A 25,072-nucleotide genomic window follows, 5' to 3' on the forward strand; every position below is an offset into this window, starting at 1 on the left:
TATGAGCATGCACAAATCTAACCATATTAATTACCAGGTTAACTTACCAGTGCCTTCTTCCCCTCTCTTATATAATGCAGACGAGCTCTTAAACATTACATATAATCTTTGCACATTCTAACCCCACATACTTTTATTTCCATTGTCTCCTCTGTTTGCTTATAGTTAGTTTTTCCATTGAGTAATATAAAACTGCTTTTAAATCTCCATGCTATGCACTTTTACACTTTAAGCCTTTACTTGTTTGGGTTCCTCTTCATGTAATGCCTCACCTTTCTTCCATGATTCAAGAATTAGGTATCAGTACTTTCAGAAGCCATTCTGTGATGGGCTTCAGCATTCCTTCCCCTTGCTTTTGTAGCTTTTGTGCATACGTCTAGTTTAGTGTGTACCATGATACAGTGTAGTTTTGTTTGTTTTTCCTTGTCTTGCTGTAGCCCCGTGCTGTCCAATGTGCTGTCCAGTACCGTAGGCACTAGCCATAAGTGGTATTTAAATTCATTTAAACAAAATAAAATAATTTAATTTCTCAGTCACATCGACCACATTTCAAATGCTCAATAGTTACATGCTGTTAATGGCCACCATATTGAACAGTGCAGATATAGAACTTTTCCATTATTGCACAGAGTTGTATTAGACAGTGCTACTGTATGTTACAAGTGTCTTGAAAACTGGAGCCATATTTATTTTGGTACTGCCTGTACCTAGCATGGTTTCAGTTACATAATAGGTGTTCAAATGCATGTTGTTTCAATAAAATTAAATAAAACAAAGAAAGAGGTGACAGGAAGAAACTGCAAAGTGTGCTGAGGGAAATGCCATTTATATATATATATCTCCAAGATTTTTAGAATGCTACTTTGAGGTCATTGATCACATCATATGCTAGCTAGTTCAATGTATGTTATTTATAAACTAGATCTAATGCATCCTAGTCTGTATGTTCCTTAAGAATACCTCATTATCTAGAATACCACATTAACTTTGTGAAATGTATCCTGTCAGAGAATGATGGCAGTGAATGTATTGCTATTTCCTCCTCTCTCCCCCTGCCATTAACTATTTTATTTCCTTTCTATTAGTTTTTTAAATTACAGAGCTATAGAATGTGAAAGTTTACCTTCACAATTTTACTTTTAACAGTTTAGTGTGTATCTTTTCTAGTGATTATATAGGTGCAGATGTGATTTGTTGTCTTTGTTTTTAAAAAATACGCGTTTTTCTACAGCTTGTATATTGTACTTAATGGAGATATTTCCGTGTCCCACCCTTCCACTGCCTCCTTCCCTAGAAGTACTCAGTTGTTTGAATTTTGTTTCATTCTTTTTGTTTTTATATTTTTATTACATATATATTTCAGTATATAGGTGCATCTTTATGTATTATGTGGCAATTTTTTGAAAAGTGGTACCCTATATTCTGTTATTTTGAATAGGAAAAAAAATAATGACTTTCCAGCCCACCCCAAACCGTAAACAATTTCCCAGATATTGCTAAAACACTCAACACCTATCTGACATTTCAGATATCTGACAATTCTGCATAATGTAAAGCATTTAAAACACAAGTTACCTAATTATTTAACAATCAATGACGCACATACAAACTCATCTGGTAGGTGTGCTTCCATTCAGTATGCAAGAGTATTGTACAATACTGTATACAAATTACATTTTTTTCTTTTGCACTGCAGTAAAAATTTAATGTAAACAAGCAATGAAGTACCCCATTTCTTTTATTATAAGTGATAACACATTATTGAAAATTTTTATCTTTCTGCTATCAGGATGTATTTTACAACTGATGGTATCTTAGAGTCATAGTTGTAACATAGTAGCTTATAACCTTTTCTTGATAGCTTCTAGTATGATTGAAAACAACACCAGCATCAGAGCACTTGGAATCTGATATATTACATATGTTAAAGATGCATAATATAAAGAACACTTAAAATGGAAAAGAATTTTTTAAAAATGAGTACTTAGCAATTCAAGAGTTGTCAGAATAGATCTAGTGCGTAGAGCAGAAAGACGAGGCTTTAGACATCCTTGCTGTTTGGCACTGGGTTAAGGTGAGCAAGAGTGAGCTGAGGAAGGAATTTGTTCAAAAATAAGTACCTGAAATCAGTGAACTGGTTCACAGTTCATTGCTCTTGAAACTCTTGGAAACAAATGGCTGTAGCCACAGGATGAAGGAAGGGGAATAAAAAAACTCGAATTGCGTGACTGTTAAGTTGTCTTCACTTGAAGTTATACAATTCCTGCTAAAATGAGATCGCTTTTGTAATTGCACTTTAAATGTGATGCTTCTGCTCATGTCACTATCATATCGGCAACAAAAGTTATTTTGACTCCATGACCTAAATATTTGTTTCAAATAAATTTTGACATTTATTTGTCATTCATGGCTCATCTTTTTCTTCTTCCTCTGGCCAACCAAAAACATCAAATTAAATGAATTCCCAAGTTCCTCATTGGTTGGCTTATTACGTGATGCTAACAATGTTGGTCTTTCTTAGAATGCATTATATGTTCTGATACTTTTTTACTCATCTTATGAAATCATCAAATGAGGTGACATTTGTTTTCCAAAAAGCAAGTTTCACTAAGATACATGGTTCTATGGCACCCTTAGTATCTTAGTAATTTTTTCACAGTGCCCCTGGGCCAACAGAAATGTTAACAGTTTTGTTAAATTAAGTAATTAGGTCTAAACCACTTAGTAGTTCAGGTGGTATCTGATATCTGACAGATATCTGATATCTGACGTGTTTCCTGAGAAGATTTAAAATATCTGGTGGGCATCCTTTTGTGTTCACTATGGTGCTCCTTTGGGAACTTAGCTCTAGGCTTTTACACATGAAATATTGTGTTCTCTTTCAGAAATACATTTTATATTTAAGTAATTTGCCCCAATCATGAATATGGAGTGTGTTCATCACTAAATAGAAAGTTAAAACATTAGTGTAGATACTTCTATCAATCAGAAAATATAGAAGCAAAGTTACTGTTTTTTTAATTGAAGTATAGTTGATTTACAATGTTGTGTTAATTACTGCTGTACAGCAAAGTGATTCAGTTATACATATATATACTTTTTAAAAAATATTCTTTTCCGTTATAGTTTATCATAGGATATTGAATATTGTTCTCTGTGCTATACAGTAGGACCTTGTTGTTTATCCATCCTATTGGATATATACCTATATATCAATATATATGTAGATATATATAAAAGCTTACATCTGCTAACCCCAACCTCCCACTCCATCGCTCCCCCAACCCCTGCCCCTTTGGTAACCACCAGTCTGTTCTCTGCGCCTGTGATTCTTTTTCATAGATAGGTTCATTTGTGTCATATTTTAGATTCCACATTTAAGTGATATCATATGGTATTTGTCTTTCTCTTTCTGCCTGACTTAGTATGATGATCTCTAGTTGCATCCAGGTTGCTACAAATGGCATTATTTCAGTCTTTTTTATGGCTGAGTAGTATTCCATTGCATATATGTACCACATCTTCTTTATCCGTTCATCTGTTGATGGACAGTTGTTTCCATGTCTTGGCTGTTGTAAATAGTGCTACTATGAACATGGGGATGCATGTATCTTCTTGAATTACAATTTTGTCAGGGTGTATGCCCAGGAGTAGGATTCCTGGATGATACGGCAACTCTACTTTTAGTTTTTTGAGGAACCTCCATAGTGTTTTCCATAGTGGCTGCACCAATTTATATTCCCACCACAGTGTGAGAGTGTTCCCTTTTCTCCACACCCTCTCCAGCATTTATTATTTGTAGACTTTTTAATGATGACTATTCTGATTGGTGTGAGGTAGTACCTCATTGTAGTTTTGATTTGCATTTCTCCAGTAATCAGCAATGATGAGTATCTTTTCATGTGCGTATTGGCCATCTGTATGTCTTCTTTGGAGAAATGTCTGTTTAGGTCTTCTGCCCATTTTTCGATTTGATTTTGTTGTTGTTATTGAATTGTATGAGCTGTTTGTATATTTTGGAAATTAAGCCCTTGTCGGTTGCATCATTTACAAATATTTTCTCACAGTCCCTAGGTTGTCTTTTCATTTTGTTTATGGTTTCCTTTGCTGTGCAAAAGCTTATAAGCTTGATTAGGTTCCATTTGTTTATTTTTGCTTTTATTTCTATTGCTTTGGGAGACTGACCTAAGAAAACACTGGTGCATAGTTACCTTTTAAAATATAATCTCAGGCCTTACTTAGCTTCTGGGATGATTGCACTGATGGTGACAGCTTAGTTTTTTGTTTTTTGTTTTTTTAGTCTTTCTGAATTCGCATATAAAAATAGAACAACTAGATAGAAAACCAAAACCCATGAAAACATTTGTAACAAAAACTGGGGATGAAATATCTCCATGAACCTCAAAATATAAGCAGGTGAAAGTCTAACAAAAGACCCAAATTTATCAGTTTTTATGCATAAGAACATAGAAGCATTGGGGTGTCTGGACCTGAGCATAGAAGCACCTCAAAGTGGTGAAGAGCCATTTTGAAAGTGGTAAGTGTGATTAGCCAATTTGAAATTGGGGAGGTTTTGCCCACTTTATTAGATCAGGGTAAGGGACCTGTGGTGAGGCCTAAAGTGACTTGAGCCGCCTAGCTCTGAACTCTCAAGACTGACCCACCAGTGCTCCCTTCCAGGGCCCTGTTGAGAAGTTTCTGGGAGTGGCATCAAAATTGAGCAGGATAGGGACAACAGAGACAGAGGAAAGAGAAGGAGCAGATTAAAGTGGGAGAGGGGAACAGAGCCAAGAAGACCTCAGAAAACTTGCCATTGTACTTTTAGAGACTGCATGAAAACAACAGAAGAGGAAGCTTTATGAAGTTAGAGAAGTTTTCTGAACCATGTTGTAGTCTCAAATTTTATAAAAATTAAATTCACAAAAGGTCTTCTAGGAATATGTTTAGGTATGTTTAGCCATACCAATTTTGAGTCCCATCAACAGTGTTCATATTGACCTGACATTTAATAATGTCAAATTTTAAATTTTTCAAATTTATTGAGGTTGTTTGAGACATATTTCCCTATTGAAATTAAGTAAAAGAAGGTATTCTCATGTCTTTTTAAAGATTTTTAATTTTGTCTTTCATGTTTAAATCCTTCTGAGAATGATTTTTGTATATGGTTTAAGGAGACCAAATTCCTTTTCTTGGCATAAAGATAATCAATTATATTAGCATCATGTATTGATTTTCTTCTTTCTTCCTCCTAATTAGCAGTGCTCTGTTATAAATCAGTTTGTTTATATTTGTGGGTCTGTTTCCTATATCTCTATTTTATTACTTTGATGTGTTTGTCTCTGCCTGCACCAGTGTCCCACTTCCTTAACTACTATAGCTTTGTGTTAAATCTTCGTGTCTGTCTCTCCACCTTGGTCTTTATTATTGTCTTCACTTTCTTGGCCTTTTGTTCAGTGACAAATTTAGAATTTGAAGAAAAAAAAAAGGCATTGTGTTTACAAGTGGAATTTTATTGACTTCATTTTTATTTGGGGAAGAAATGATACGTTTATGTTATTCTTCCTCTCCCTGAATTCATACACTGAGGTCTTCTGTATTTTCTCTCAATAAAGTTGTATTTTTTTTAATAATGGAATTATAAATCTTTAGTCAGAGTTATACATAAGTACTTTTTGTTGCTTTTTTTTGGTAAATTGTATTTTTAAAATTATATTTTATAGATGTACTGTTATATTGACATACAGTTGACTTTTAAACTTGATTACTGTTTTTTTGGCTGCATCGGGTCTTAGTTGCGGCGCACGGGGTCTTCATTGAGGCATGCGGGATCTTCCATTTTGGTGTGGGCTCTTTGTCAGGGGGCGCGGGCTTCTCTCTAGTTGTGGTGCGTGGGCTCCAGGGTGTGCGGGGTCCAGAGTACATGGGCTCTGTAGTTTGTGTCTCGCAGGCTCTCTGGTTGAGGAGCATGAGCTCAGTAGTCGTGCTCGGGCTTAGTTGCCTCACGGCATGTGGGATCTTAGTTCCCCGAGCAGGGATCGAACCCACGTCCCCTGCATTGGAACGCGGATTCTTTACCACTGGACCACCAAGGAAGTCCCTAAATTTTTATTCTTATAATTTATCTGTAGGTTCTTTGTGGGGTGGGTTCTTTCATGTAAATAAATATATCATCTGGAAATTCCAGTTTTGATACTTTATAATTTTTATCACTTGCATTTTTTTTCAGAACTCATATTTCTGATACAGGGTTGAGTAGAAGTGTTAATAGTAGGAATTTTTCTCTTGTTACTTGTCTTACAAACTTTTTCACCAGTAAATATGATGTTTGATGCAGGTTTTGGTTTTTTTTTGTAGATATTCTTTATCAGGATTAAGAAATTATTCATAATGCTACCGTCTTAAATATTTTTTCTTTTTAGCACCTTTTTTCATCCGTAAGATTGTTTACTGTGCCTTTTCATCTTATTTGTCACCCTTGCTTTAAATTTCTTTGTTTTATATTCATCAATTTATACTCTTTAAGTTATTGATATTTCCTTTTGTTCCTTAGGGTTTGTTTTACTGTTCTTTTAAGTGTTTTTAATTTTCCAAACTTATGAGGCTTTTCTAATTATCTTTTTTTTTTTTTTTTTTTTTTTAATAAATTTATTTATTTATTTATTTATGGCTGTGTTGGGTCTTCGTTTCTGTGCGAGGGCTTTCTCTAGTTGCGGCAAGCGGGGGGCCACTCTTCATCGCGGTGCGCGGGCCTCTCACTATCGCGGCCTCTCTTGTTGCGGAGCACAGGCTCCAGACGCGCAGGCTCAGTAGTTGTGGCTCACGGGCCCAGTTGCTCCGCGGCATGTGGGATCTTCCCGGACCAGGGCTCGAACCCGCGTCCCCTGCCTTGGCAGGCAGACTCTCAACCACTGCGCCACCAGGGAAGCCCCCTCTAATTATCTTTGTATTGCTGATTTCTCACATATTCCGCTGTAGCTAGAGAATGTGGTCAGTATGATATCAATTATTTGTTTACGTACTTGAACAAAATGCATATTGACCAGTTGGCAGGTGTATTGCTCTGTTTCCATTAGATCAAGTTCGTTAATCTTATCTATATCTTCTATACCCACATATTTATCATTATTTTTCGCATTTTTACATTATTTTTTTGTTTAGATTTTGGCTCTAATATATCTTCTTTTATTTATTTAATCATTTTATACATGCTTATGTTTAATGTGTGATAAATCCAGCAGCTGAAAGTTGCCACAGATCATTCTCATGTCTTTTGTTTCTTCTGGTTCTCACTTATGATACCTTGATTTCTTGTAGGTGTGTACGTTACCATTTTATGTTTCTTAGAAATCTGTGTGACTTCTTTGAGGACTAGATGGAAAGACATTTTTCCCAAGGGGATTTGTGTTTGCTTCTGCTAGTGCCTAAGACACTACCAATCCAGGAGGTTGTTTTTTTTTTCCTTCCTTCCCTTCTTTCTTTATAGTATCATTTTCCTTCTACTTGAAGGACTTTAAATGTTTTAAAAAGCTTTTTAAGTTATGTGTAACATAGACAACATTAAGGTCATTAAATTTTTATTTAAGAATTTGGCATTTTGTGATTCCTTCCACTGCCTGTCACCTTACCTTAGTTCCTTGAAAGTTTGAGTCATGATCTTCAAGATAGCCCCTTTAAAAAGAAAGTTTACCTAACCCACAGTTGTCATGTCAATCCACAGTTCTTTTTTTTTTTGGCCGTGCTGTGTGGCACGTGGGATCCCAGTTCCCCAGCCAGGGATCAAACCTGCGCCCCCCGCAGTGGAAGCATGGAGTCTTAACCGCTGGACCGCCAGGGAAGTCCCAGTCCACAGTTCTTTTAGTTGAGCTTCTTTTATCTCTGCTTGAATATGGACATACTGATGACATACTTCAAAAATTCCCCACCTATAGTCTTTAGGATCTAGTTTCTCCAAGCAGTTTACTTTAGGGCCACTTTTAGGGTTGGAGTAGGTGAATCTACCTGGTTCTCAATTTCACACGCCCTCTAAACATAAGTTCAAGTCATATTCACCCTAAACTATCACATCCTAGAATAGGACAGGTCTTTGGGATATTCCAGTACCTAAGATGAAAAAATATGACCATTAGATCTTTCACACTTTTAGTGGCATCTCTGTCTTATAGTTCTTTCCTAGAAATCAGTAAAGCAAACCATGTATTATTCTGTGAGGAGTTTCCAGCAGCGTGGGTCTACAGAAAAAGCCCCATCAAGATAGACTTCGACCAAAAAAACGTTTTTGTAATACATTTCTGATTGTGATGAATTCTTTTAGATTTTGGATGTCTGAAAGAGTCTTTATTTCACTTTTATTTTTGATAAATTTTCTGCTGGATATGGAAATCATAGTTGACAGATTTTTTAGTGCTTTGAGTATTTTGCTCTGTTTTCTGACTTAGACCATTTCCAACAAAAAGTCTTCTGTCTTTCTATCTTTGTCCTCTTTACATAATGTAACTTTTTCTCTCTGGCTGCTGTTAACATTTTTTGGTCATTGATTTTACACATTTTAATTATGATGTATCTTGGTATAGTTTTTTTTGTGTCTGTTATGCTTGAGATTTATTGAACCTCTTAAATTTGTGTATTTATAAGTATTTTTTTAAATCAAATTTGGAATTTATTTTATTTTATTTTATTTTTTTATAATTTTTATTGGCATATAGTTGATTTACAGTGTTGTGTTAGTTTCAGGTATACAGCAAAGTGAGTCAGTTGGAATTTTTAATCTATTATTTCTGTAAATATTTACTCTATTCCCATTCTCCTTTGGGGACTCCAATTACAAATATATTAGATCACTTGAAGTTGTCCCAACTTACTGTTGCCCTGTTCAGTTTTTAAAATCTTTTTTCTCTCCGTGTATTTAGGGTAGTTTTTTATAGCTGTGTTTTTAAGTTCACCAGTCTTTTCTTCATCATGCCAGTTATTCTTCCCTTTACATGCAAAAAGTAGTTATAATAACAGTTTTATAATGTTATTATCTATTAATTCTATCATCTGTGTCATTTCTGGGTCTGTTTCTGTTGTTGGTTTCCCATTATGTATTTTATTTTATTGCTTCTTTGCATGCCTGGAAACTTTTGCTTGGGTACCAGTTCTTGGAATTTTTACCTGTTCAGTGCTATACATTTTTTCATACTTTTGTAAATATTCTTGAGCTTTCTTAGGGGCACAGTTACTTAGAAGCTGTTGGAGCCCTTTGAGACATTTCCCCACCCCACCCCACCCCCCTTTTTAACTGTAAGTTTTGTTACAAAGAACCACAGTAGCCTTTAGTCTAGGGCTAATTTTTCCCAACTACTGAGGCTGTACTCTTCTGAGTACTGTATCTGACGCCCTGTGAATTACAATATTTTTCTACTCTGGCTTAGGGCACAGTTGTGTGAGCCCTAGAGATTGTTTTTGCTCTCTCTTTTCCCAGCCTCTGGTCAGTTCCTCACATGCATATGCTGATCAGTACTTAGCTGAAGACTCAGGAACCCTTTCCAGATCTCTAGAACACTTTCTCTTTACAGCTCTCTCTTATTTGTTGCTCTAGCCTTCTCACTCTAGATACCTTAGCCTACTCAGACTCTCAGCCACACTTCCTCAATTCACAGAGATTGCTGGCCTTCACCAGGACTCCCTCTCCTTGTATTGCAACCTGCACCTGGAAACTCCTCCATTCAGTAAGCATGGGCAGTTGTAGGGCTCACATCAGTTCTTTCTCTTCTCTCAAGGGTTATTATCTTGTACTGCCTGATGTCCTATGTCTGAAAACCATTGTTTAATATATTTTATCCATTTTTAAAGTTGTTTCAGGTGACACGGGGGCGAGAGGATTCCCACTCCTCCATCTAGGTTGGAAGTAGAAGTCCTAAGATTTCATTTAAAAAAAATTATATTTTGGTTGAGAAGATAGATGAAAAATCATTCCTGAGAGAGAGAATAAGCTTCTGTGTCAGTGTTCAGTCAAGACTCGAATACTTTCTATTGTGTAAGGCAGTATGTGGTATGCAATACAAAGAAATATCAGACCTGTTCTCACCACTTAAGGTCATTTGGAAAGAAACATCGAACAGTACAGGTCAGTAAATAACTTCCAATTCATATATGGAGTCATCTATAGCTGTGATTCTGTTTTACCTGAAGCAAAAAGTTGAACAATTTCCCTTGCATTCCCTCCCTTAAGATTCCCTAGAATCTAATAGAGCCATACATACATTGGCCATTTGTCTTATCAGCTGAGGTAATAATTTTACTAATTTGTATTCCTTACTTCAAAAATTTGTGTTCTGTCACATGGAATATTAAATCATCACTTCATTGTTTAACCCAACCCAGTAAATTAAAGACATTGTACTACATGTACTAATGAAAATAGGAAGATATTGTTTCTAGGAAAAAGAAAAGTAAAGGTCTTTCTTATTTAGGGCCAGAAGTACCGAGAGAGACTGCTTGGGGCATATGAAATTTTAAACCTGTTCTTTTCTACTGGGATGAAAGCAGTGTAATAAAACAAAGAATATGCTGGTTATAGAGTGAAGGACTCTGGTTTTGAGATGTTATTCTTCACTTTCTGCCTATATCACTTTGGGTCAGTTAGGTAAAGTCTTTGACACTTTATTCATATTTGAGAGTGAGATCTTTAAAAGATGATTTGTCTACTTGTAGAAACATTTTGATGCACAAATATAGTGTAGAAGAAATGAGGAAAATAGAAAATCATCATTAGACCATCACAGTAATAGGTGCTGTAGGCACTATCCATGTTTGAATGTCATAATTAGTGAGCAAAAATTTAAGGACAAACAGGTATTTGCATGCTCTCAAAGTACTTCTTTCAGAACATTTATTGTTTTAAAGAGGAAAATAGTAATTTACAATGGAGAAAATGGGCAGATAGACCATTTTAACCAAGATCAGAACAGAACAGAAAAAGGAACATTAGTGGAAAACTGGTGAAATCCATGTGAAGTTGTTAGATAATAGCTAATTTCTTGGTTTTGATATTTGTACTAATAAGATGTCACCACTAGGGGAAGATGGGGCATATGGGAACTCTGTCCAATTTTTGCAGCTCTTCTGTGAATCTAAAATTATTTCCAAATAAGTTTTTAAGAAGTGGTAACAGTGTTTGTGGACATTGTGTTAACATGTAGTTGAGTTAACCTTTTTATTGGGGAGAACCTCATTTTGATAGTGTGTGACATTTGTTTCTCTGGAGCAATTCAGTTTTTCCACAGGTGGAAAGGTGGGGTAGAGGGATGGTTCTTAAGTCTGACTGATCGTGTTCTGTAAGCAGGTTAAGGAAAGAAAGCTGAGGATCCCACAGTTCAGAGTGTAGGTCTTCATCTCTCAATTTTCAAGCCCATGCCCCACCCTCACCTACGCTTTGGCTAACTTCTAAAATTTGGAGTCTATCCACTTGGGTTTTTGTGGAGATTAAATCTTTAGTATCTTACTAGGGTTGCAGGGACTGGGTATTCTTCATGATAACTGTGATAGAGAAATATTTTCAATCTAAAGAGAGTCCATAGGCCCTACCCTTCTGTGCCTCAATTTGAGGTAAAAGTACATCTTATAGGGGTTTTGTTATGATTAAGTGAAGTAATATATTTAAAGTGCTTTGAGTAATACCTATCATTTGATAAACTCTCAACACATATTAGTGCTTATTTGTACCAGGCCCACTGTGTTAGGCTGCTCTAGCAGTACACTGTTCTCAAGGAGTGCATATTCCCATGGACTACAGTGCAACCCAGTGGCTCTAAGTAGTATAATTCTTCTAGTGGGATTTTTTGCTAGAAAAGAGACGTGTGTTGTCTCATCATACTAAACTGTTAAGTCTGAAATACTCGTGAAACAGCTTTTTTTTAAAAGGTAATCTAACTTGAGAAAAAGTTTGGGAAATAGAAAAAAAAATTTTTCATCTCCAAATCCTTATTTGGTACTTCTCATGGCATGGCATTCTAACCACTGAAGGTGTCTGTTAGTCTATTAGGTATTTTGGAAGTGGTTGTCAATTTCAGTGGAAAAAGGCATAAAACAATTTTATTCATATGTTTCAGAAATACAAAAATTAACATTAATTTTTGACATAATTCCATTACTTTTTAAAATAATTGTTTTGCTCATAAAATTTTCACATGTGCTGTAAGCACTGCAGTGATGGGTTACTGTCAAATAACACTCAAGTAACAGCATGTGTGGACTAAAAGGAGGACACGTTCATGTTAAGGGCCTACTCAGTGCCAGGCACTGTTCCAGATTCTGTGGAGACAGAAGTGAACAAAGAGACGAAATAAATAAACAAATTCTGTTCTCGTGGAGCTGATGTTTTAGAGTATAGGAAGACATTAAACAAAATAAATAAAATGCATTGTGTATTATATTTTGATACATGCTATGGAGGAAAAATTAAAACAGGAAAGGGGATAGAGAGTGTCTAAGAGGTTAGGGAAAAGGATAGTGTACTTTTAAATAGAATAAACAGTGAAGTCCTCACTAGGATAGCTCAATATATGAAGTATGGTGAGGTGAAGCCATGTAGATACCTAAAAAGAAAGCATTCTTGAAGGGTACAAGAAGTATAAAGGTCTGAAGACAGGAGTATGCCTTTTGTGTTTGAGGAATAGCAAGGGGAGCAGGGCAGTGGGGCAGGAACACAATAAGAGAAGGGGGAAATGGTAGGAGATTAGAGGTAATGAAGGGTAAGTTCACTAAGGCCTGGAGGCCAGAGTAATGGTGCAGGAGCATTGTAAATGTGTTTTCTTCTTTACTCCCTTTGATTTGTGATGTTCTTTATTCTGAGCATCAAATGGATAAAATACATAAGGGTATATAAATGTAACTATGTTTAGCACATTACATTGTAGATGCTTACTGAGTAATGTTTACTGCATTAATTTATATGGCAAGATGTTTAGAAGTATTTTAAAAGTCCTGTGTTCCCTTGCTAAAGGAGTACTTTTTATTTTTAATTGCTTCATATAACATAATTTAGGATTCTGATACTTCACTATATTTAATTTACTGTTTTAAAACATTTGCCACCTCCAATAATATTTATGTTATTGAGTAGATGTTATCTTTAAATAACTTAAATGAGCATCTATTTTTATTAGCTTTAGTAGTCATAATAATCAGAGTCTAGTTTCCTCTGAATCAGTAATTTACTTTTTATATTATAAAATGAGGATTCACATTCTCATAGAAGTCACAGTTTAAGTCCTGTATTTAGATTTATTTCTTTAAAAGTCTAATTTTTTTATCATCTAGTTTGATTAAAGTTATTTTAGTTGAGGGGGTCCTTATTTGCTTTTATCAGAGTGGAACACTTTTAAGAAATTAGTTTCCTCCCAAAGAATATACTTTTTTTTTTTTTTTTTTGACCATGCTGCACGGCTTGCAAGATCTTAGTTCCCTGACCAGGGATCAAACCCTGGCCCCCAGCAGAAGTGCAGAGTCCTAACCACTGGACTTGCCAGGAAATTCCCCCAAGGAATATCCTTATACCAAAAGTTATCCCTGGGTTTTGAAAAGCTCATTGGCCCACTTTTAGGAATTTAAATATCAATACATCCAAATAGTCCAGCTGTCATATTGCTGGCTGATGGTATTAATGTTAATGTGTATGAGAGCCTTAGATTTAATGTTGAGTGCTTAGGAGAGCAAGAAAGTATTCAAGGGGCAGATAGGCAGAGTATTTTAACATATTGTCTTGGACGTTTTTATGATGGCCAGGTGAACCCTATCCTCATTTTCTGTGTGCAAGTTTATAGAAAGCTCTACTTGTGCACTTCACCCCCCACCCTCTTTGTTTTGATTAGCACTTTGAATCAGTCTGAGGTGAATCTGGGGTTGGGGAATGATGAAGAGGTGAACAGGGAGTCATAATGTTGAAACTGGACATTCAGATCTTTATAGCATGATTTCCTTATTTTTCAAAGAGCGGAAGAATCCCATCGTTTATCATGTTCTGGTTGGACTCCTTTCTTATCGTTTGCTGGAGTTTGAACTTCAGAGCTATGGTGTCAACCCTGCTGTAGTATCTCAGGGGCGCTCCTAGTGCGGGGCTGGTGCCATGGCTCACCCTCCAACCTTTCCTTCTTCACTTCAGCCTCCAGCCCTGAGCTTTCCAATCCCCAGAGTAGCCAATGTTGAAAGAAGTTGCACAGGTAAGTAGGTGGTGGGAAAGGCTGGGGGAAAAATGGTGCTGTCATCAGTATTTTAAGGGTGGATGTTGGGCCATTTTTTCAGTGAGTCATTTTGTTAGTTTAAAAATATAGTGTTTCTTATAAATTATTTTCTTCATAAAATTATCTCATAAATTATTAAAGTCCTAGTGTTCTAAGAAATAATTTCATTTCTTATTAGTTAGATGTGAAAGAGGGAAAACCTTAAACTGAATAAACCATTAATGTTGTAATACAAAGGACGTTTGTTAGATTTTTTTAAACTTCATATTCTCCACGGAGTATAGCAGGACCAGAAAACTCATTTTCAGAAAAGAAGCTAAGAGAAAAAGTCAGGGAAAGCATAAATCCATAGACTAAAAATTTTGCTACGTTTAACTTGGTATCAGAAGGAGGCATATTTTAGTTTCCTTCCACTAGCTTTAGACATGCTGTTCTTCCGTTTCCCGAAGTTTCAGGCAAGTAGCTATATTTTTAAAATTTGAAGGAATAGAAACTTCAAACATCTTTTTCCTTGAAATCTAGACAGGAAGACTGGAACATTTCTACCCATCTCTAGATTTGAGGCTAACAAAAATAAGTATAGAAGCAGTGAAGGCACAATATCTGGTACAAAGTTCAGCAAACATTTGTTGAGTGAACAAGCTCACCAAATTGTGTGTGTGTGTGTGTGTGTGTGTAAAATGCTAACACTCCTGTCATTGTCTGCTTGTGTTCCTTGTATCCAAAATCATGATCTAACAATACAGATTTTTTTTTCTTAATGCAGAATTTTTAGAAATAGTTCTATAGCAGTGTAGCCCTGGGTCTGCACTACTTTGCTCACAAATAAATACGATCATTTTAGGTTCTTACTTCTCAGAAGGGCTTCAAAAATTGTTTCTTTAGTTCTCCCAGATCTATCCCATATAATTCTTATTCACGTTATTTCTAGATTCTTTTGCACATAACAAGACATTCAAAATTATACCCAGGAAAAATAGAATATAGCCTGTGATGGCTAACATTTCTTCAGAGAAAGTATGTCAGGATTAAAGAGATTGGGGCACCACGTATTTGGCATTTCAAGTCTCAAAGCAGGGCCTCAAAATACAGAATCCTCAGCAGTTTCTCTCTCCTTTCCTCTAAGTTTGAGCGTTTCTTAAATTTATTGGAAGGCTTGTAGAAATCCATATCCCCCAGCAAAGCAGACCATCCATCAGTTTCTTGTGGATTCCCACCCTCTCTCCTCTGCATTAGCGAGCGCTCCCCACCCCCACCTCTGACACTGGCATAAGATAGTCACCCTCATTAAAAACATTCCCTTCATACTTAGAGGATTTGTTTTATATTCTAAACTTATGGGCCTTCTACTGTTATATGTTCTTCCACTTGTAATTTATAAATTTATATCTTAATATTTAAGGATAAAATATTGCTTATTTTAATTTTAGGCCCTATTGTGTGAGTTCTCAAATCTAACTTATTGCTCATAAGGCATACCATTTATAGTTGGTTCTTTAGTTAATATATGATTGTGTGCTTTTTTTATGGTTAGCACTTTTTGAGTTATTAGTGTTTTGATTTTAGGATGATGCACGTGTCTTTTAAAGCTTGTATGTTGGTGGTTATAAGTTTGAATCTGTAAGAGGCATATTGATACAGGCAACTTTTAAGAATTTGAAAAACCACAAAATCTGTTTCTTCAAGTTGAAGCATGCACAACATATTCTCCCTAGATCAAAGTCAGACTGATCAGGAGCGCTGATAGACCTTTTGGTAATACTCTTTAGAGAGTTTGTAGATTTGGTGGGGGCACACCCTAAGATATGGTGTACATGGTTTTGGGAATGTCATCTCAGTAAAGCAGCTTCAGGTACCAAATTTCAGTAAACAGTTTTTGGATTAGGAAGAATGATATGTTTTCATCGCTCTCCTGGCATGCCCTCTCTATCTTTTCATCAAATGTGAGCTACCCTGTTTTGCGGGGGATGATATCTCTTACGAAGTATTCCTGTAACCCCTGTAAAGAACTCTGTGCCAAAATATTTAACTACTCTCCAAAATAATGATTGTTGGTATGTTCCTATAAGCCCCTAGTTTTCTGCTGAATCACATTTCCAGTCAAAGTTTCCTTTGCATCTACCTATTAACTGCCTTTTCAGTATTCATTAAGGCTTTTATTGCTCATTTATCAGGCAGTCTGCATTTACTAAAACTATGAAATGAATTGCTTTTACTTCCCTATCAATTTAAGTTGATGAATTTAGAAATTATCAATTTAAAATTTATCTAAATCTTCACTTTTTTTAGATCCATCCTAAGTAGATTAATAAACTATTCATTATACATTTATTTATATTATAGATATCACGACATAGTATTCTAGAACTAGTAGGACTTCAAGAGTAGTATGTTTTTTAATAGGAGGAAAGATCATTTGTTCTTTTCCTAAAGACTTCCAGATATTAAATTCTTTGTTCTTTGAGGAGCTAGATTTTTTTTCTAATGTAAGTGCCTTTCTCTCCTTTATTTAATCCCATTTCTTTTCTTTTCTTTTTTTTTTTTTAGTGTTTTCCAGGTGAAATAAAATTAGGATTATTTATAACAGTTGTGAAGTAGGATTGGTAGCTCAGAATCCTATTACCAAAAAATACCACTAAAACAAAAGTTCCTTGGGTTATTAATATTTCTAGGTGGTAGTATATCATATTTGATATAGGTGTACAGTATTCTAGTTCCATAGAATTTGGGCAGTGTCTCAGTGGATTTGACCTATCAGCTTTTCCCTCTAAAAGCCAGTAATAAAGATAACCAGATTATCTTCAGGTATTATGGCTTCTCATGATTGGTTTCAATTTTGATTGACTACATCTTGATAAAGGCAGATAAATGTTAATGGCAATTGACTATGGTTTTTATTAATTTTCTGCCTGCTTTATAAACAACAGAGAACTTGTGTGTATATGTATGTGTGTGAAGTGTTTGCTGATAGTGAATATGAAATTGGGAGGGAAAAGTAAGAAGTCAAATTTTGTATTCAGCAATCAGAGTGAAGTAGTAAAATCTCCATTAGGGAAAAAGGAGTAAAAGAGCAGTCCTGTCACCCCCAACCCCCACCTACATTTGGCTCTCTTTACCCTTTATAATACAAGGTGGATGCATACTCTGTTGCTAAAGATGAAAAGTTGCTGGCTATAGAAAAGTCTTCGTACCTCAGTGTTGTGAAAGAGTTGATTTTATGATGGGACACATGTATCAGCATGTTAACAGTAAAACTCCTGGCTACTTTAGAAATAGAATCACAAGAAAAAGTTGCCATTAGGGATTTGGTCTTGTTTTAACCCAATTGGTAAACATATTCTACTCGTTTAATGCTACAGTGTCTATTTCAGTAGCTTATAATAAAAATTTAGAGGTTTGTAATAACCATTCTAATTCCTTGAACGATTAAATTATGTTCACTATATTTTGAAAGTAAAAATATTAGTTAATTTAGAATATGGAAATAGTAATTACTTTTTAATTGGTGTAGTGGTGTTCTTTCTTTTAAGCATAATTTTATTCTAAAATTATTGTTGCTTTCTCTAAAATAAATATGATCAGTCTGGTAGAGACTAACGTTTGTTTCACATACCTCTAGTCAGTTCATTCTCATTCTTCTGCTAAAGAGATCTTTTTTTGACATGCACAAATATTTGATGTGGCACCCTCTACTTACCATTGTTTACTGCAAAGTAAGCCCCCCACCCCTTTTTGCCCTTTACTGCTTCTCCCGTCATGAAGCTTACAGTTTGGGGAGAATACAAACATTAAACTATTAGTTGTATGTCTGAGAGTCAGTGTACTATCGTGGTTAAAAGGGGGGACTCTAGCAGATTGTCTGGGATCATATCCCGTCTCTGTCACTTATCAGATATGGAATCTTGGGCACATCAGATATGTGACCTTGGGCAAGTTACCCAGCTTCTCCAGTTCTTAATTTTCTCATCTAAAAATGAAGACTAAATAAGTAAATACATGAGGATTACATACATGTTTATATAGTTATTACTAAGTAAATTATGAAGATTATATAAATACATTTTGAAACATTTGGAGTATATTGCCTGGCATTATAGTAAGTGGTCAATAAAAGTTATTTCTTATTATTGTATAATTATAGTTATGATAAAGTATTTTCAATGACTGCAAACCAGGGGTCCTGATTTAGTATGAAAGTTTCAAAGAATGGGAGAAGGAGCATTCTACGTAGAGGTATCAGCCTATGCAAAGGTCCGGAGGCGGAAGAGAACTTGGGTTTGAGTAACTGAAGGTGTGGCAGCAGTTTAGTGGTGACAGGGGACCTGTGGAGACAGTTAAGGTCAGAGAGGTTACATAGGGCCTTATAAGCCTTATTACTGATTTGGAAAGCTGTTGAGGCATTTCAATCAGCAGGGCCATGACTGTTAAATTTTTATTTTAAAAATTTACTTGGCTGATGTGGGAGAGTAAATTTGAGGGGAATGAGAATGGATTAATAAAGACCTGATTGAAGGATATTGGAAATGCTTGTTCTCAGAAATGACGGAGATGGAAAGATATGGATGATTTCAATAAATATTTAGACTTAATCTGCTCAGCTTAAGTTTTAATTGTTGAAGATGTCAGGGGTTACAGATGGCATTTTCCAGACATTATCATGTATAGGAACAACTGTGAATAACCCAAATTAAGCTGAGGCATAAGGTTGTTGTTGGATTTTGAGATAATTACTGCTGCAAAATTATGTTAAGGTCGTGATCGCAGGAATATTGGTCTGCATCCTTTAGGGGAAATTAACAAGAGATACGAGAGTAGGAAAGTGACAAAGTCGTTGTAGTGGTTATGAATATGACATCATAGTAAAGTGTTAGTTGAGGGAAGTCTTCACCTAGAATTTTGTACCTGGCTTTCCAGTCTATATCCTTGCCCTCTTAACCTGGCATTGAAATTTAGCCTATTTTTCCTTACCACCTATCATTGTCCTTCCAGACATCCTCCTTGTTGCCTGTATTAAAAGTTTTGTGTTTCTGGGCTTTCTCTCACTTCCGAGAACTTATGCCTGCTGTTTCTTATGCCAAAGTTTGCTTCATCTCCCACCCTACACTCTTCTCCTTTTTTTAAAATAAGAAAAAAATTTGGGGGGCTTCCCTGGTGGCACAGTGGTTGAGAATCTGCCTGCCAATGCAGGGGACACGGGTTCGAGCCCTGGTTTGGGAAGATCCCACGTGCCGCGGAGCAACTGGGCCTGTGAGCCACAACTACTGAGCCTGCGCGTCTGGAGCCTGTGCTCTGCAACAAGAGAGGCCGCGACAGTGAGAGGCCCGTGCACCGCGATGAAGAGTGGCCCCCGCTCGCCGCAACTAGAGAAAGCCCTCGCACAGAAACGAAGACCCAACACAGCCAAAAATAAATAAATTAATTAATTAATTTAAAAAATTTTTTAACATTTAAATATTTGTTCAAATATTACTTTATAAGATCTTTCAATTGTTTCCCTCAGATAGTTAGATATTCCCTTATTTGTGTTCCCAAAACACCTGTACAGATTTTCATACTGTAATTGTTTATTTACAGGTGTTTCTCCTAGCTAGGCTGTGAGCTTGTTCAAGACTTGGGGCTGTTACTCAGCTTTTGTGTTCATTAGCACAGGTTCTGGCATAATTCATATAGGAAACCCTCAGCATGTTCACTGAAATGTGAAGGGAGATCAGTCAGAGGGCTAAACAAAATCTAGTCCATAGCTTAAACTAAGAAGGTGATAGGTAGAATGGCAAAAAACAAATGTGAAAGCCACTGTGAAGAAAGATTAGAATGTGATGATATGCGCAACAGAACAGGAGAAAGTAACTTGGAAAGTCAGTTTTAAATATTACTGATTTAGTTTATTAAAATGTACTTCTCATACAGAAATGTCTAGCAGCACTTTAAAATATGCTGCTGGAACCTTAAGACTGGAGATAGATTTCAAAATCAAACTATATTTGTTTGCTATCAGGAAAAGGACCACTCTGCCATGGGATGTGTTTCTGTTCCCTGGGAATAAGATTCCATGCCTGGGCCAGCATGCCAGCATGCCAGCATGATAGACAATAAATGATTTTAGAGTAAGTTCCTCTCCAGAGGTCTTGCTGAAGGAAAATTGTGCAAGATTAAATACTGCCCATCCTGCCTTGGATATGATCTATTTTTCACCCTTTCCTATCTGTCTGCCTATCTATCTACTTATCTCTGTCTGCCTATCTATCTACTTATCTATCTATCTATCTATCTAAATTTATTTTTGAAGTTTCACTTGTAAAGTGTCCTACTTTGTTTCTGTGACCATTTAAAAAGCTCCATCCAGGCCTTGCCTCTTATTCCTTCCCTTTTGTAATTACTGTTCATCCCACCTGGATCAGGGGCCACTTTACCCGTCTTTGAAGTTGTTGGTTAAGATTATCTCAAGTTTGAGGTTTTGTGAATTCTTCTGTGAGTATTCTGAGTTACTGCATTTGGCTTTGAAATATTATATTTAGATATTAAGAATGTTTGACCTTAGGAACTCATAGCTAGTTCTAATGAAGTAATGAAGGTGTTTACTGGGAAAATCCAGCCAACTTAGTGCTTCCATTCTGCTTGTCAGTTTAATTCCTCTCTACTACATTTTGAGGCCAACTCTTTTTTGGGGGTGGGGCGGGGTTGTCAGGGTGATAGAAAGAATTAGTGTAAGCTAACGTGTGTGTGTGTGTGTGTGTGTGTGTGTATATATATATATATATATATATATATATCTCCTGATTAGTTCTTATGGAATCAAAGCAAATATAAAATGTCTTAGTTACATGTTTTAGATCTGTATTCAAAAAAGACTTAAGAAATATTGCTTTTGGTACAACATATTTCATGTATTTTTCTTGGTGAAATCTCAGGTTTTTACTTCTCCTTTGTTAAAACATGTGATATGAGAGTTGAGAGAGAAGGTGGTCAGTTAACAGAATTGATATAAGCCCTTTATATGTTTGCTTGAAGAAAGCTGACAAATTGTATATACCAAATATTTGAACAAATTTTATATGTAATGTAGAATGAAGTATGATTTTGTTTTTAAATTAGTTTTTAAAATTTCTGTTTATCAAATTGACTTTAATATATATGATATAACCAGTAATTTTAATATATTTCAGTACAGTGTTGACATATCCCCTACCACTACCACTGTAGTCTGAGCCACCATCATCTCTCACCAACCTGTTTCCCTGCTTCCACTCTTGTCCCCTCTTTTGTCCATTCCTTACAGAGTAGCTACAGTCATATTAAATATATACATAAATAAAATATGCCAAATTATGTCACTTAAACTGCCCACGGATCCTCTCTCTCTCTCTTTTTTTTGTTTTTGTTTTTTTGTTTTGTTTTGTTTTGTTTTTTGGCTGCGTCGTGCAGCTTGTGGGACCTTAGTTCCCTGACCAGGTGTTGAACCTGGGCCCATGGCAGTGAAAGCACCGAGTCCTAACCACTGGACCACCAGAGAATTCCCCCAAATCCTCTCTTGACTTCTCATTTCACATAGAATAAAATCCAGAGTCCCCCAGGCCTGCAAGGCACATGATCTGCTCACACTAGTATCTCTGACTTCAGTTCCTACCATCTTCCACTGAATTCATTCTGCTTGAGCCGCACCACTGAGGACCTTGCTGTTCACTTTGCACTGACTGCTCTTCCTGTCTGTCTTTACCTAGTTAGTTCCTTTACTTCTCTGCTTCATTGTTACTTTCCTAGTTTCACTCTTCCTGGCTAGTCTAAAATACTTTTCTACTCCATTTCATCATTCTGTATGGAATACAGGACACACCCTTTAAAATTAAATAAAACTAACTTTTTTTTTTTTTTTTTTGGCTGAGCTGGGTCTTTGTTGCTGTGCGCTGGCTTTCTCTAGCTGCGGCAAGCAGGGGCTACTCTTCCTTGTGGTGTGTGGGCTTCTCATTGCGGTGGCTTCTCTTGTTGCAGAGCACGGGCTCTAGGCACGCGGGCTCAGTAGTTGTGGCTCGCGGGCTCTAGAACGCAGTCTCAGTAGTTGTGGTGCACGGGCTTAGTTGTTCCACGGCACGTGGGATCTTCCCGGACCAGGGCTCAAACCCGTGTCCCCTGCATTGGCAGGTGGATTCTTAACCACTGCACCACCAGGGAAGCCCAAAACTAGCTTTTTTGAAAAACTTACTATGTTGTCTTCCTTTTTCTTTCTGATTTTGCCATGGATCAGAGAATTCTTTGTTTCATACCAGTACCCATCCCTGGGACTGGGGCTTGCATTTGAAGGCAGAGTATTACACTCTTACCTCTTTTCTTTTTTTTTTTTTTTTGCTGAAGTCATGTAAAAATAATTAGTATTTTCACTGTTGTGTAATTTCTGTGTTGAAGCACACAAAACAAAAATGGAATTCTACATGTTTGTGTTTTCTCTCCCTCCCTCTGGCACACACACAGTGAGTCTGGGAAAATTTGGTATTGATGAAAGAGAACATTTCTGTTTTCCTCTGTCTGAGGCATTTCACGTGTTTAGTTTTGCTTTCAAAACAGTAAAACCTCTTTGCACAGTATTAGAATGAAGTTTTTTTATTCAGTACAATTAATTTCAATTTTAGGATTCTAAGAGTCTGTAATTGGTTTTGATGATAAATGTTACATCACAATTGTTAAGAGTTCACTTTGCATCCATTTGACTTATGTACGTAAAATTTGATGAGAGATATCCTGGTACGCTCCTGAAATTTTAGTGAATTCTGCAAGTTTCATGCCATTTTCCTGTGTTTATCCTTTTTTAGAATTAGAACTCAGTAGTAATTGTCCTTTAAAGAGAATTAAATGTATCCTTAACTTTTACAAAACAAACCTTTAAAATCTCATGTGTAAAGAGTCTTAATTTACAGACTCTAAAGTGCTTTTTTCCACTGTTACTTTTCTGAAATAAAACTCACTAAAAAAACACCTCTCTTTCCTATTAGGGACTACTTAGGGGGTTAGAGGCTAGGCATGAGGGATCCTACCTAGTCCCTAAAATTACATTCAGAGTTATAGAAGCACTTGCCTGAGATTCACCAGGGAGTCCACTGCCCAAAGAAAATAAAGTATGTTCTAACAAATTAATAGATCCTTGAAAATATCTTTCTGTATTTCACACCTAAAGAGATATATAGCCTAAAAACATAAAACAAAGCAGTGGTTAAGTTGTCTTCAGACTGGTGTTCATATTTAACTGAATAGCTTTTTCTCAGACTTCAACAGGAAGAATACTTAAATATTTGAGTTTCTTACAGATTTAACAAGGAACTTAAAATATAAAGCAATTATTAAATAACATGGATGTTTTCAACAAACTTGCACATCAAATTTGGCCTTAAGATCTGCAGTATACCAGTTCACCATGTCTACTGATTAACAGTAGTAACTACAGTGTTTCATTTTGAAATGAGAAGTAAAAGAAAGTTCCTTTTTTCTTACAGTGGAAGAAAATACCCTTACATTATGGTACACTTCATAATGAGTGTACCAGATGGATGTCAAATTTGATGAGTTTTTCCCCATTTTTTTTTTGTGAAAAAATATAGTCACTGTGTATTCTAGTCTTTACAAATCTCTCCTATCATGACATTTCAGTTTACTTTGAACTGCAAAGTACTATTAGGGATAAGACACATTGACCTTAATTAAATAAGCTGTCAATTGATAGTTTTGGAAGCTTTATACAGGTCACCTTATGGAAAAAAATAAAATAAAATAAAAATTAGCACAGATTTAGTAATTATCTTGATGAGGGCTCAAAATTACTAGTGTTGGATATGGTAAAGACTTAAAAAGCAAAAGAGTAAGCAGGTTATGTAGTAGAGATCATAAATTTATACCAGGATGATGAGTGAAAAAATTATCCTACTATTACATGAGTGAGAGCTTGTGGCTTGAGATAAGATTTCCAGTGTGCCATTATACATGGACTCAAAAAGTGCTGTATCTCAGTAAACTTAGATTGTAAGTGAAGATGATATGTTCTGGAAAACATAATTTAAAAAGTAGGTGTAGCGATGACAAAGACACTAATGTTGAAGATGCATGTGAAAATTTTGAATAATTAAACCCAAACAATTTTTAAAAAATCTTTATATGGGAAAATTATATTGGGTTGCCAATTTTCAAGAATAAGTGATATTTTTTCTTTTAAAATAATTGGAATCATTGCATGTGACAGACTTTAAGTTTCTCCTCTTGATTTCAGGGCCTGAAAGTAAACATTTACTACTGCACTGTTACGACTTTCTCACCTGTATCATTAATTCTTAGTTGATCTGTTTCTTTATCTTAGCAATGCTCCCTTCATTTTATGTTTTCCGCATAGGAGTAAGGTAAAGCCTGACATTTTCCAAAATGTTATTCTTGATAAAAGTAATATTTTTGTTTAGGTGACAAACAGCATGTTTGGTGCTTCAAGAAAGAAGTTTGTAGAGGGGGTCGACAGTGACTACCATGACGAAAACATGTACTACAGCCAGTCTTCTATGTTTCCGCATCGGTCAGAAAAAGATGTAAGTTAACCAGTTAAGCTGTGTTTACTCAATAGTATATGTCTGTCTCTTTCTGATTCCTGAAAAGCAGTATATGAACTGTAGAGTACCACCTTTGGTTGAGTGACTATGTTTTAGGCATAGTGCTAGGCCCTGGGGATACAAAGATGATGAGCTTTCTTACATTCTTATTGGAGACAAAATGTTATATGATTCTCAAGTTGGGATATGGTAATACTGTGGTAGGAAGTACTCAAAAGACATGGGGTAAACAAGGTATTACTTCTAGAACATCCATTGTTTTTTTAATTTGTGAAATAA

At 35.9% G+C, this 25,072-nt stretch overlaps 1 protein-coding gene across 8 annotated transcripts in view; it reads left to right on the forward strand.

Annotated features, from left to right (window-relative positions):
- Positions 1–25,072, forward strand: part of CNOT2 (CCR4-NOT transcription complex subunit 2) — a 113,493-nt gene that overhangs the window by 43,984 nt on the left and 44,437 nt on the right. For 7 of the 8 annotated variants that reach the window (XM_036865340.1, XM_036865341.1, XM_036865339.1 and 4 more), the window contains one exon: positions 24,650–24,772. In XM_036865340.1, coding sequence (XP_036721235.1) covers positions 24,650–24,772 — 123 coding nt within the window. Of the gene's footprint in view, positions 1–14,140; positions 14,199–24,649; positions 24,773–25,072 lie in introns of all 8 variants that reach the window. The other variant, XM_036865345.1, reaches the window with a different exon arrangement.

The sequence above is a fragment of the Balaenoptera musculus genome, chromosome 10 (genome assembly GCF_009873245.2).
Source record: "Balaenoptera musculus isolate JJ_BM4_2016_0621 chromosome 10, mBalMus1.pri.v3, whole genome shotgun sequence".
NCBI classification, from domain to species: Eukaryota; Metazoa; Chordata; class Mammalia; order Artiodactyla; family Balaenopteridae; genus Balaenoptera; species Balaenoptera musculus.